This window comes from Rhincodon typus, chromosome 5 (genome assembly GCF_021869965.1).
Source record: "Rhincodon typus isolate 14 chromosome 5, sRhiTyp1.1, whole genome shotgun sequence".
Taxonomy (NCBI): Eukaryota; Metazoa; Chordata; class Chondrichthyes; order Orectolobiformes; family Rhincodontidae; genus Rhincodon; species Rhincodon typus.
In genome coordinates this window covers 110,390,813-110,401,912 of record NC_063336.1, presented here as the reverse complement: position 1 = coordinate 110,401,912, position 11,100 = coordinate 110,390,813, and the positions used below count along the sequence as shown (strand labels likewise).

General features: G+C 42.0%; 2 protein-coding genes across 5 annotated transcripts in view; both read right to left on the bottom strand.

Annotated features, from left to right (window-relative positions):
- Positions 1-11,100, bottom strand: part of LOC109918871 (flap endonuclease GEN homolog 1) — a 96,776-nt gene that overhangs the window by 12,471 nt on the left and 73,205 nt on the right. The gene's annotated exons all lie outside the window — the stretch shown is intronic.
- Positions 1-11,100, bottom strand: part of LOC109918882 (meprin A subunit alpha) — a 17,952-nt gene that overhangs the window by 4,202 nt on the left and 2,650 nt on the right. The window contains exons 7-10 of the mRNA XM_048596595.1: positions 9,977-10,152; positions 8,564-8,785; positions 8,312-8,458; positions 1,689-1,904 (exon numbers count right to left, since the gene is read on the bottom strand). Coding sequence (XP_048452552.1) covers positions 1,689-1,904; positions 8,312-8,458; positions 8,564-8,785; positions 9,977-10,152 — 761 coding nt within the window. The remainder of the gene's footprint in view (positions 1-1,688; positions 1,905-8,311; positions 8,459-8,563; positions 8,786-9,976; positions 10,153-11,100) is intronic.

Sequence of the window (11,100 nt, the reverse complement as noted above, 5' to 3'; positions counted from 1 at the left end):
GTCAGCCTTCCTGCTCCTCTGATGCTGCTTGGCCTGCTGTGTTCATCCAGCTCTACACCTTGTTATCTCAGATTCTCCAGCATCTGCAGTTCCTACTATCTCCAAAACTATGTGTGAATTATATGTCTAGTTTTAACTAGACTAATAAAGTTGGTGGCTAGTTGATACAGATTTGATTGTTTTCGTCTTTGCGCTGAGCGAATAATTGTTGTCAAGGGTGGTAACCAAGCAACAGAGCAAATGAGCAGCCCTGAAATGTAGCCTGATTCAACGCATGAGCTGCGTGCCTGAGCCTGCACACAAACTGCAATGAGAGGCGCTGATGTGTTCCAAAGTGTAGCATTGAAGTGTTGTAAATGCACTGTAAACATGCTACAATGAAGAAGGGAGGCTGGCATGTGTTGGACTCCAGTGCCCATAGATAGAGGGTGCGTACAGCCGCCACGGCCGGTAGAAAGTGTCCTGAGACCTTGGTGCCATGAGGTCAGAAGTCACACAACACCAGGTTATAGTCCAACAGGTTTATTTGAAATCACAAGCTTTCGAAGCACTGCTCCTTCGTCAGGTGAAGTGATGAAGGAGTGGCGCTCTGAAGGCTTGCGATTTCAAATAAATCTCCATGTTATCCGTAGAATCCCTACAATGCAGAAACAGACCATTTGGCCCAATGAGTCCACACTGACCCTCTGAAGAGCACCCCACCCAGACGCATCCCCCAACCCTATCCCTGTAACCCTGCATTTCCCATGGCTAACACACCTAACCTACACATCCCTGGACACTACAGAATAATTTAGCACAGCCAATCTACCTAACCTGCACACCTTTGGACTGTAGGAAGTAGCTGGAGCATCTGGAGTAAACCCACACAGACACAGGGAGAGTGTGCAAACTCCACATAGACACTTGCCTGATGCTGGAATCAAACTTGGGTATCTGGCACTGTGAAACAGCAGTGCCAAACACAGAGCCACTGTGCCACCCCATGTTGGACTATAACCTGGTGTCTTGTGACTTCTGACCTTGTTCACCCCAGTCCAACATCAGCACCTCCACATCATTGGTGCCATGAAATTAAGGTAGAGATCTTGCAAGTTGGAGTCACCCAGTACTCGTCCTGACTTTCAGGTCAGGAATTCATCGCAACTAGTTTCTATTTGTCGTGTGGTAAAATGGGACCGTGCAAATAAATGAGGCGAGATAAGGTTGCAATGAGGGTGATATTGAGTAATAGTCCCCATTCATAGGCCCCTTACCACTCACTATTTAGAATCATCATAGAACCCCCTACAATGCAGGTCATTCAGCCCATTGAGTCCACATCAACCCTCTGAAGGGCATCCCACCCAGACTCAGTACCCACTACCCTATCACCCTAAATTTCCCCATGGTTAATCCACCTAACCTGCATAACACTGGACACTACAGGGCAATTTCCCATGGCCAACCCACCCAGCCTGCACATCTTTAGACTACAGGAAGAAACTGGAACACCCAGAGGAAACCCATGCAGACACAGGGAGAATGTGCAAACTCCACACAGATAGTTGCCCAAGGGTGGGATTGAAACCTAGACCCTGGCGCGTTGAGGTAGCAGTGCTAACCACTGAGCCACTTCTCCAAACCTCCTCTGGCTATGCAGGATTCTGTGAGATAAGTCACTTTTCATAATATTCAAAGTTTCATACCTTCAAAGGTCTCAACTTTAACTAGTTTTCGAACAGTTCCAGTTCCATCATCTGTCTTCATCCATATAACAAGCTTATCCTTTGGACTTCCTGTCATTTTATAGAAGAACTGAAGGCATTGCTCAGTCCTCTTGGGATAAAGGATTCGGGATTCCAGAACAGCAGTTTGATCAGTCGGTCCTGTCTGCGTATCAAAATACATAAAGTATCCAGAATCTAAAACATGAAGGATAGCAAGAGAAGAAAATTGAATCGTTCTTCAACATCATATTAAAGGGGCTTTACATCTGAGAAAAGTTAAGATGTAACAATTGTCAGTGATAAGGTTGGGGGTAGGTTAAGTTTCACACTTCTACATCTGGCACAATCATCAAGAGGAAACACGCAACAGAATCAAAACAATTTAGACAAAGAAAACACATTCCTTGCAGAAAATCTGAAGATTGTGCTGAAGATCTGATGACTCTTTAGGAGTCCCTCATAATGAGGTGGATGCTAGCCACAGATCACAGCCCAGGGCAAGAGCTGGGCTTCTAACATGAGGAGGCTGTTGCACTGCAGCTACCATGGTTCTGGATGACCAGGACTGTTTCCTGCCATACACAAATCAGAATATTTCATAATAATCAACGTACTTGTACAACAACTACTCTTTATATTTATGCAGCACCTTTAGCACAATAAAATGTTCAAAACATTTCACAGGGTTGTTATAAAATAAAATTTGACACTGAGCCACATTTGGAGATATCTAGAATCACAGAATCCCTACAGTGTTGAAGCAGACCATTCAGCCCATGTGGATCCCCTAAAGAGCATCCCACCCAGACCCAGTGCTGTATTGTCAATGACCAATCCACCTGACCAGCACATCTTTGGACTGTGGGAGAAAACCAGAGCACCCAGAGGAAGCCCATGCAGACACAGGGAGAATGTGCAAACTCCATACAGACAGTCTCCCAAGGCTGGGATAGAACCCAGGGTCCTGCTGCTGTGAGGCAGCAGTGTTAACCACTGAGCCACCATGCCATCCCTTACTTGACCTGATAACCAGGTGAGACCTGTTCAACCCTGCTGGACGACAGTGTTGGAGAAAGATGTATGGTCAAACCTATCAAAGATTGCAGACTCATCAGGAATCATGAGGAAGAAAAACATACTTTTGTCACAGGATGTCATTTTATTTACTTTGAGAAGGGGTGTGTTATGTATTATAGCAGAGGCAGAATCCTGATTTGAGTAATACAAGTACGAGTATACAGGAAAGATACAGCGGAACAAAACCTGTTTCAGTCAAAAGGTATGAAATATTACCACAAAGTCATGTTTCAGTAGTTAGATCATAGATAGCAAGAGCAAACATGTGCAAATTGACTGCACTAAATGGACACCATAGAGAGATCAGGAGATAATATTCTATAATAATAAGCTGTTAAAGAAAGTCAGGGAAGCAGTTGCAGATACTTACTTCTTGAGGATAAAGATGGGGAATATGTTCACTCAAGTGACAAAAAATCAGAAGAGAAAGGACAAAAGGAAGATGGACAACAATGCGAAAGGGACCCTGCCCAACTCTGAACAAAAGTGAACACAAGTAAATGTCTTTGAGTGCATGAAATCTTCAATCTGTAAGGATTGTGACTTATTATTTTAAGTTATTTAAAAATCTGTAGACTGAAATGAGAAACAGCTGCTTTAGTTAGAAAGTGTTTAAGATGGTGTTTGCAGTTTTGAAAAGTAAGGAACGTGATGCATATAGCAGGCATCATAAACAGCTAAACAACCCATAATTGGGGTACAATTGCAGACAATTTGGAGTCGAGGGCGTGTACAGATGCACGTTTTGATTTGGCCACAGGAAGCTGATTGAATTATGGATCAAAGCCAAATCTTTTATCACCTGACAACAGCTGCATGATGGGCTGGGAACAAATTAGAGAGAGAAAGAAGTGTTCAGTTCTTCTGGGAGCAGTCTCTTTATTTCCTACAGTCAAAACTCAATGTATACACGGAGAAAACCAGTTTATCTTTCCTGCAACAGATGTTTTTAAGTTGTGACTTTTAATTAATATGTCAGAGACTTTTTATAAGGGAACCGGTTACCTTGTGTCTCTTACCATTGAGTGGAAGACAATTGAAGGTATGTCCTGGCCAGGTGTAAAGTCTTAAGGATGATCCCAACAACAGAACCTGGGAAAAAGAAATTACTGAACCGTTTCCTCCTCTGCCCGTAACCCATTTTCCCTTTGACTGTCTGTCTGTCTGTATGTAAGAGGGAGTTTTTAATGGGATTAGAATTTAACTAGGAGTATTATACGCTGACACTTTATAACTGTTTACCTGTAGCCAGAGTCTAATTACTTATAATAAATCGTGACTCTTGTTCAATGTGGAAACCTGATCCATGCTTTCTAGCAATCTGAGTCTGAAAGTCAGGTAAATCTGGGAAATTTGTGTACTGTATCAAACCTTTAACTTTTGAGATGTCTTCAGGAATAGTGGGGCCTGATTTCCAGCAAGTTACTCCAATGAGTTTTAACAGGGCACTTCACAAAAAAATTTTTAAAGCAACAGGTGTCAATCCTCACAGCTCAGTCTCCTAACGCTTAAGAGAAACGACCAGATAAAGTGTTAACATGCTAACACAATGTGCAAAGTTTCTTGAAATGCTTTTGAATTTCATCATTGAGCAAAGTTTTTCATCATTAAATTAAGTACTTTAATTCATCTCTCTTTGCACTCAGATAATAGTCATTTAAAATGAGGCAACATTTTATTCGGCACTGTTACTAAAATAACAGTTGTCAACACTTGTTATCAGTACCTTGTCATTTGTACTTGGAAAATAAATCAAAGTCAAGCAAGATATCAGATATCATCCAAAAAAGAATTATATTGTTTTATCAGCTTGAAGCTGGGTCTTCTTTTGCACTTTGAATCAACGTATGACTTAACAACATTCAAGTTTTATTTTTGTGATAAGGGTATTCTGTAAAATAATCATTCCAATCTAAATCCAGTTCTTATATCAGTTCTTGAAATAAAACACAATAACGCATCGTCAACATGCTCATTTTTAAATCCAAAGGTCTTGAGTTCAACTTCAACTTCAGGAATTGAGCACAAAATCTAAGATCACATTTCAGTTTAATACAGAATAAATTTTGTATTTCCAGTGATGCTATCTTTCAAATGAAGCACTGGATATCATATGAGTTCTTTGATGTACTTACAAAATCTGTTGGCACTGTTCAAAAAACTAACAAAGGTTGTCTGAGTGGAGAGACCAATATTTAACCCTTAGATAACAAGGACCAATCTAGATAATTGGATCACTTATACCATTGTTTTGCATGTATTGATTACTAAAATTGTGTGCAAACAACAGCAACACAGTTCAAGTGCAATTGACTGCAAAACGCTTCAGAATGTGCTGAGAATGCATAAAATACTCCATAAATTCAAAGTCTTTTTCCCTGGGTAGACCTGAGTGCCAGAATTCATATCTAATTGAAATTGACTGGATTACCTGAGTAAGGGGAAAGATCTCCAACTGTCCATTACATATAGTGAAATTAAAAACAATTATTTTGCAGATAACTAGGTGTGGAGCTGGATGAACACAGCAGGCCAAGCAGCATCAGAGGAGCAGGAAAGCTGACATTTCGGGCCTAGACCCTTCTTCAGGAAATGCTCCTCTGATGCTGCTTGGCCTGCTGTGTTCATCCAGCTCCACACCCTGTTATCTCAGATTCTCCAGCATCTGCAGTTCCTACTATCTCTGAAACAATTATTTTGCACTTGTTTATGATTTTACTATGGTGGATTGTAGATCCTAACATTCAAGGCAATATGATAACTGGAAAATACAATGCCAGTAAAGTAAAAGCTCTTTTAAGATTGCTGTTATTGGGTGGAATTTTATTGCAGTACTGACTATTCCAATGCAGGACTGGAAATGAGCTGGGCATCAACTCAGAAACAGGATGGCTGGCCACACACAATCACTATGGTACCAGAAAATGAGGTATGTACAATTGAGGAGCCTGGCCAACAGTGTGGCAAGAACCAGTAGGAGTAGAAATTGAGTTGCCTTGTGTCTGGGACAATGGGGGTCATGCGGGTTCTACTAGAAGCTGGTAGGATATTTATTTCATATTGCCTCCTCATTTGGCTGATTGTGGAGTACAGTGTGGCGTAAGCTGCTGGTGTTTGCACAGACTATAGGGGTGTAAGCATGTGTAACACTGACATATGTTCTATCCTGTATCCAACTCTTTAAAGAGTTTAAACCTCTTTTGTACCTTTTTAAACCTCTTTAAAAAAGCTGCCCTGCAGGACTGATGGGTTCCATAAATTTGTATTGGAAAACTGAAGGTGAACAGAAACGGAGCACCAGGAACTGGAAAGGTCTACAAGAATCAATAAGACAACACTGGAAACATCAGTCAAGAAAGAAGACTGCAGGAGGCTATCGTTATTTTTTTTCATGTAGAGTAAAGGGCTAATGTTCAATTCTGTAAATAGCCAGCCTGTATAAGTAGTGATATAAGAGATCACTTGGCATAAGAATCTGGAGAGACATGATTCTGTGTGCAGCCTCCAGTAGTATAAATAGTTAGCAGAATGTTAATACCGAGGTTATCTTGAAAACAGCCTAGGCTCAGCGGTTTCTCTAAAACTTGCTAAGGACCCAACCTCTTCCAGGGCATGCCTCATGGGACTAGGAAGCTTCAAATGCCACCAAAGGTATTGGAACAAATGTTCAAGGTCGGAGGGCTGGTCAATGCTCAGAGGCTAACCATGAGAACCTGGCAACAATGTCTCAGGAAGTTTAATGATCTCACATGCAAAGCAAAGCGCAGTGAATGAATCCTCACTTCACAGTTCAGACTCAAGAGGCCACCAGCTTCTCACACTGCTCGGCTACAACACCCGCGTAAAGCAACTAAAAGCACTCACAAGGAGTCAAGACTCATATTTAACATTCAAAGGCTTGTTCTCATCCACACACACTTTCCAATGATGCCCACCTCATGCCTACTTCTTGCCGCGAATGTACCTCCATCTCTACTTTCAAGGGAGGAGAATCTAAAGGCCCAAGATGCAAATGTATGGAAATAAAGTAGTCGCCACCAGGGGCAGGAACAGAAATTATGGGCCCCAGTGCTTCTCCTAGCCTAAGCCTCAGGCCCTCTCCTCCCAACTCAAACACGGAGGCTCTATCCATGCCTGATAACAGCAGCCCCAACCCCAACCAGAGAACAACAGGTTTGCCAGAGACCAAGGTCCCAGTTAGTGGGCCCTGATGTATAGCCCGTCACAGACACCCATTACAGTTTAATAGTGGGATTCCAAAGTCATCCATAAAGCTGAAGGGGAAAATTGGAAAATGTTTGCTTGACGTCAAGATTCCCAGTTTTACATTCTCATTGTATGTTCCATGAGAAGTTCCAAAAGATGTTGGTGTGTTTGCTGAGCTGGGAGGTTTGATAGCAGATATTTCATCCCCTTACTGGGTGACATCCTCAGTGCTGTGGAGCCTCCTGTGAAGCTGTTGTCTTGTGCTGGTTTGAATTTATATATGGTCCGGTTTTTGCTGCTTCCAGTAGGTGCCAGTTCCAGTTGTGCATTGTAATGGTCGGTATATCGGGTCTAATTCCGTGTGTTTGTCCATGGAGTCCGTGGATGAATGCCAAGCCTCCAAGAATTCCCTGGCTGTCCTCTGTTTGGCTTGTCCTATGATAGTAGCGTTGTTCCAGTTGAAAGTGCAGTTTTTCTCGTCTGTGTGTATTGAAACCAAGGACATCTGGTCGTGTCGTTTAGTTGTTAGTTGTTGTCTGTGGATGCGGGTTTCTAGTTGTCTGCCTGTTTGTCTCACATAGTGTTTTGTGCAGTCTCCACGTGGTATCTTGTAAACCACATTCGTCCTGTCCATGGTATCTACCGGGTCTTTAACCGCGGTCAGTTGCTGTTGGTTTGTGTGCTGTCATGATTCCTAGCAGTCTGAGTAGTCTGGCCGTCAGTTCGGAGGTGTTTTTTATATATGGTATGATGGTTATTGTTTTGGGTTTTGGTGTGTCCGGGCTGTGTTGTCTATTGGCTAGGCATCTGTCGATGAAGCTGTGGGGGTATCCATTCCTGGTAAAGACCTTGTAGAGGTGTTCTTCTTCTTCCTTCTGCAGATCGGGTGTGCTGCAGTGTGTAGCGGCCCTTTTGAACAGGACAAGCCAAACAGAGGACAGCCAGGGAATTCTTGGAGGCTTGGCATTCATCCACAGATTCCATCAACAAACACATTGAATTAGACCCAACCGACCATTACAACGCACAACCAGAACCGGCACCTACCGGAAGCAAAAAAAACCGAACCATATATAAATGCAAACCAGCACAAGGCAACAGTGCTTCACAGGAGGCTCCACAGCATTGAGGATGTCACCCATTAAGGGAATGAAACATCTGCTATCAAACCTCCCAGCTCAGCAAACACACCAACATCTACAACCAGCAACTGAGCTACAAATCTTCACTCAAACCCTGAACAAGCTGCAGCTGTTGATGTTAATACTCTATTGATAAGCAGTATTGGAAAGTATAAAAAAGGTAAAGTGTACACCTACCTCTGCATTTGTCGTTTACAGTATGATCCTCATTTCCAGGATTGCTCTTCATATGAACCCAATCAGCATCTTCATTTTCACCCTGAATCATGCCACAGATATTAATGAACTCAAAGGAACATTGGTCCAACAGTGTGAGAGTGGAACCTGAAAAAAGATACGCAAGAAAATGGATTTAATGAATTATTCTTTAAGTGCTGAACTCTCTCCAGAGTACTTTTATTCCAAGTAAAGACTGAAAACTGAACTTACTGCAGTTATACATGCGATTTAGCCTTAGCAAATCAATAGCACTGAAGTCCAATTGCTGTCCAATTATTTCATCAAATGCTGGTATCTTTGCTGTGATAGTAGGAAAACTGTCGTTTTTGTTGAAAGAGAATGGTGCATAATGCATCACAGATTCATAGTCATATGGAGTATTCAGGTCTGTAATGTAACTATCATCATATACCACAAAATTCTGCTCCATACCTACATAAAAGTGAAAATTTCTTGATTAGATTTTAGATACACTCTATCAGATGTTGAGTTATTACATCAATAGTTATGGATTCCCACCTCCTTTCACAACTCGTGGCCATTCCATGCCCAACAGAGTTGGGAAGAATTCAAGCGAATTCAAAAGAATCATATGTCTTTAGTCAGTGCAGATTCCCTAATAAGATGAACATTGCTGGGCACTCACAAATCTCCCAGAAGCTTGTTCAAAATTAAATCCTGCATGTGTTAAATGATCTGCTTTAACTCTTTCGAAAGAGGAGAAGGGAAAATGTCTAAGATGAGATAGTAAAATTAAGTTGGATCTATGCAATGTAATGCTTCATGAACAATGTTATGGACTCTCATCTTTAAACCTGGATGTGGGAAGGTTCAAGTCTTGAAGCATTTATGGACCATCAGTGCAGCACTGAGCCAGTGCTGCATTGTTAAAGATGGTAATACATGTTTTTTTCAAAAACACTTGTGATTTTTTTATACAATGCAGAAATTTGGCATAAATCCATATATTATTTTTCAGCAATAATTGTGAACATTGCAATCTGCTTAAATTAAATTCTACTTCATTCAAAAGGATATATATTTTTCGAGGGATTTTATACTGACATCATTAGCATAAAAGGTGAGTTCTCATCAGATCAGTAACGTCTAATTATTTGTAACATAGAAGTAGATCAACAATTTACCGACAGGAAAACCAAGAATCCCTAAAACAACATCTAACATTCTGTGTTTAACTGCATGGACTCCAGAAGTTTCAGAAGCATAATGATGTCACTAACAGTTTTAACATTATTACTATGATAAAATCTGGGCCAATACATTTTCAGAGACATGTGTTTTGCATTTTGACTGTAGCAGGTTTTAGTGAGTGGTTTCATTTCATTTCAGCCCATAGTAGAGAAGAATACTGCCATTTCTGAAATTTGTACTTGGTCTGGCAACTGGTTACTACCAATTGCCACTTTGGTCTGTTCGCTTGAATCTCCTTTACAGCAAATTTAGAGCAGAGGCTCCAAGCCATCATTTACTTCATTCTCAAAGGTGAGAAATTTTTAACTCATTCGTATTTTTTTTAAATAAGCTGCTACACAGCTCAGACCTTTACTGACAGAATATATAGATGTCCCTATAATTGAAAAGAATGAAAATTTGAAATCCAACCTGGAATAATTTCATCCCACCAAATGTTAACATAGTCATCCCGGTCTGTCCTTGATTGTTCATGGTAGAATCCTAACGCATGTAGGAGTTCATGTTCGACAATAGCCTTATAGTCACATTGTTCACCAATGGATATAGTTTGGCCACTGTGCAAGGCACCAATAAAAGACCAGCACCTGTTCAATAAAGATATTTTTAGTAGTTTATATATAAAGGAAGGCTTACATTTATATAGCACCTTTAACTTCAGCTCTGCCGGGATCACTGAGCTCTTGACCTCATTACAGCCTTGGTCCAAGCAATGACAGAAGAGTTGAACTCCAGAGGTGAAGTGAGAGTGACTGCTCCTGACATTAAGGTGGCATTTGATTGAGTGTTTTATCAAGGGGCCCTAGCAAAACTTAAGTCAATAGGAATCAGGGGAAAACTCCCATTTGGTTGGAATCATACCTGGCTCAAAGGTTGTGGTTGTTGGAGATCAATCATCACAGTCTCAGTACATCACTGCAGGTGTTCCTTTGGGTGGTGTCTGAGACCCAACAATCTTTCTTTTTGTCATCAATGACTTTCCCTCCAACATAAGGTCAGAAGTGGTGTGTTTGTTGGCGATTCACCTGCACATCTGCCAATGTGGTATACTGCATCCGCTGTACCCGTTGTGGCCTCCTCTACATTGGGGAAACCAAGCGGAGGCTCGGGGACCGCTTTGCAGAACACCTACGCTCGGTTCGCAATAAACAACTGCACCTCCCAGTCGCAAACCATTTCAACTCCCCCTCCCATTCCTCAGATGACATGTCCATCCTGGGACTCCTGCAGTGCCACAACGATGCCACCCGAAGGTTGCAGGAACAGCAACTCATATTCCGCTTGGGAACCCTGCAGCCCAATGGTATCAATGTGGATTTCACAAGTTTCAAAATCTCCCCTCCCCCCACCGCATCCCAAAACCAGTCCAACTCGTCCCTGCCTCCCTAACCTGTTCTTCCTCCCACCTATCCCCTCCTCCCACCCCAAGCCGCACCTCCATCTCCTACCGACCAACCTCATCCCGCCCCCTTGACCTGTCCGTCCTCCCTGGACTGACCTATCCCCTTCCTAACTCCCTACCTACACTCACCTTT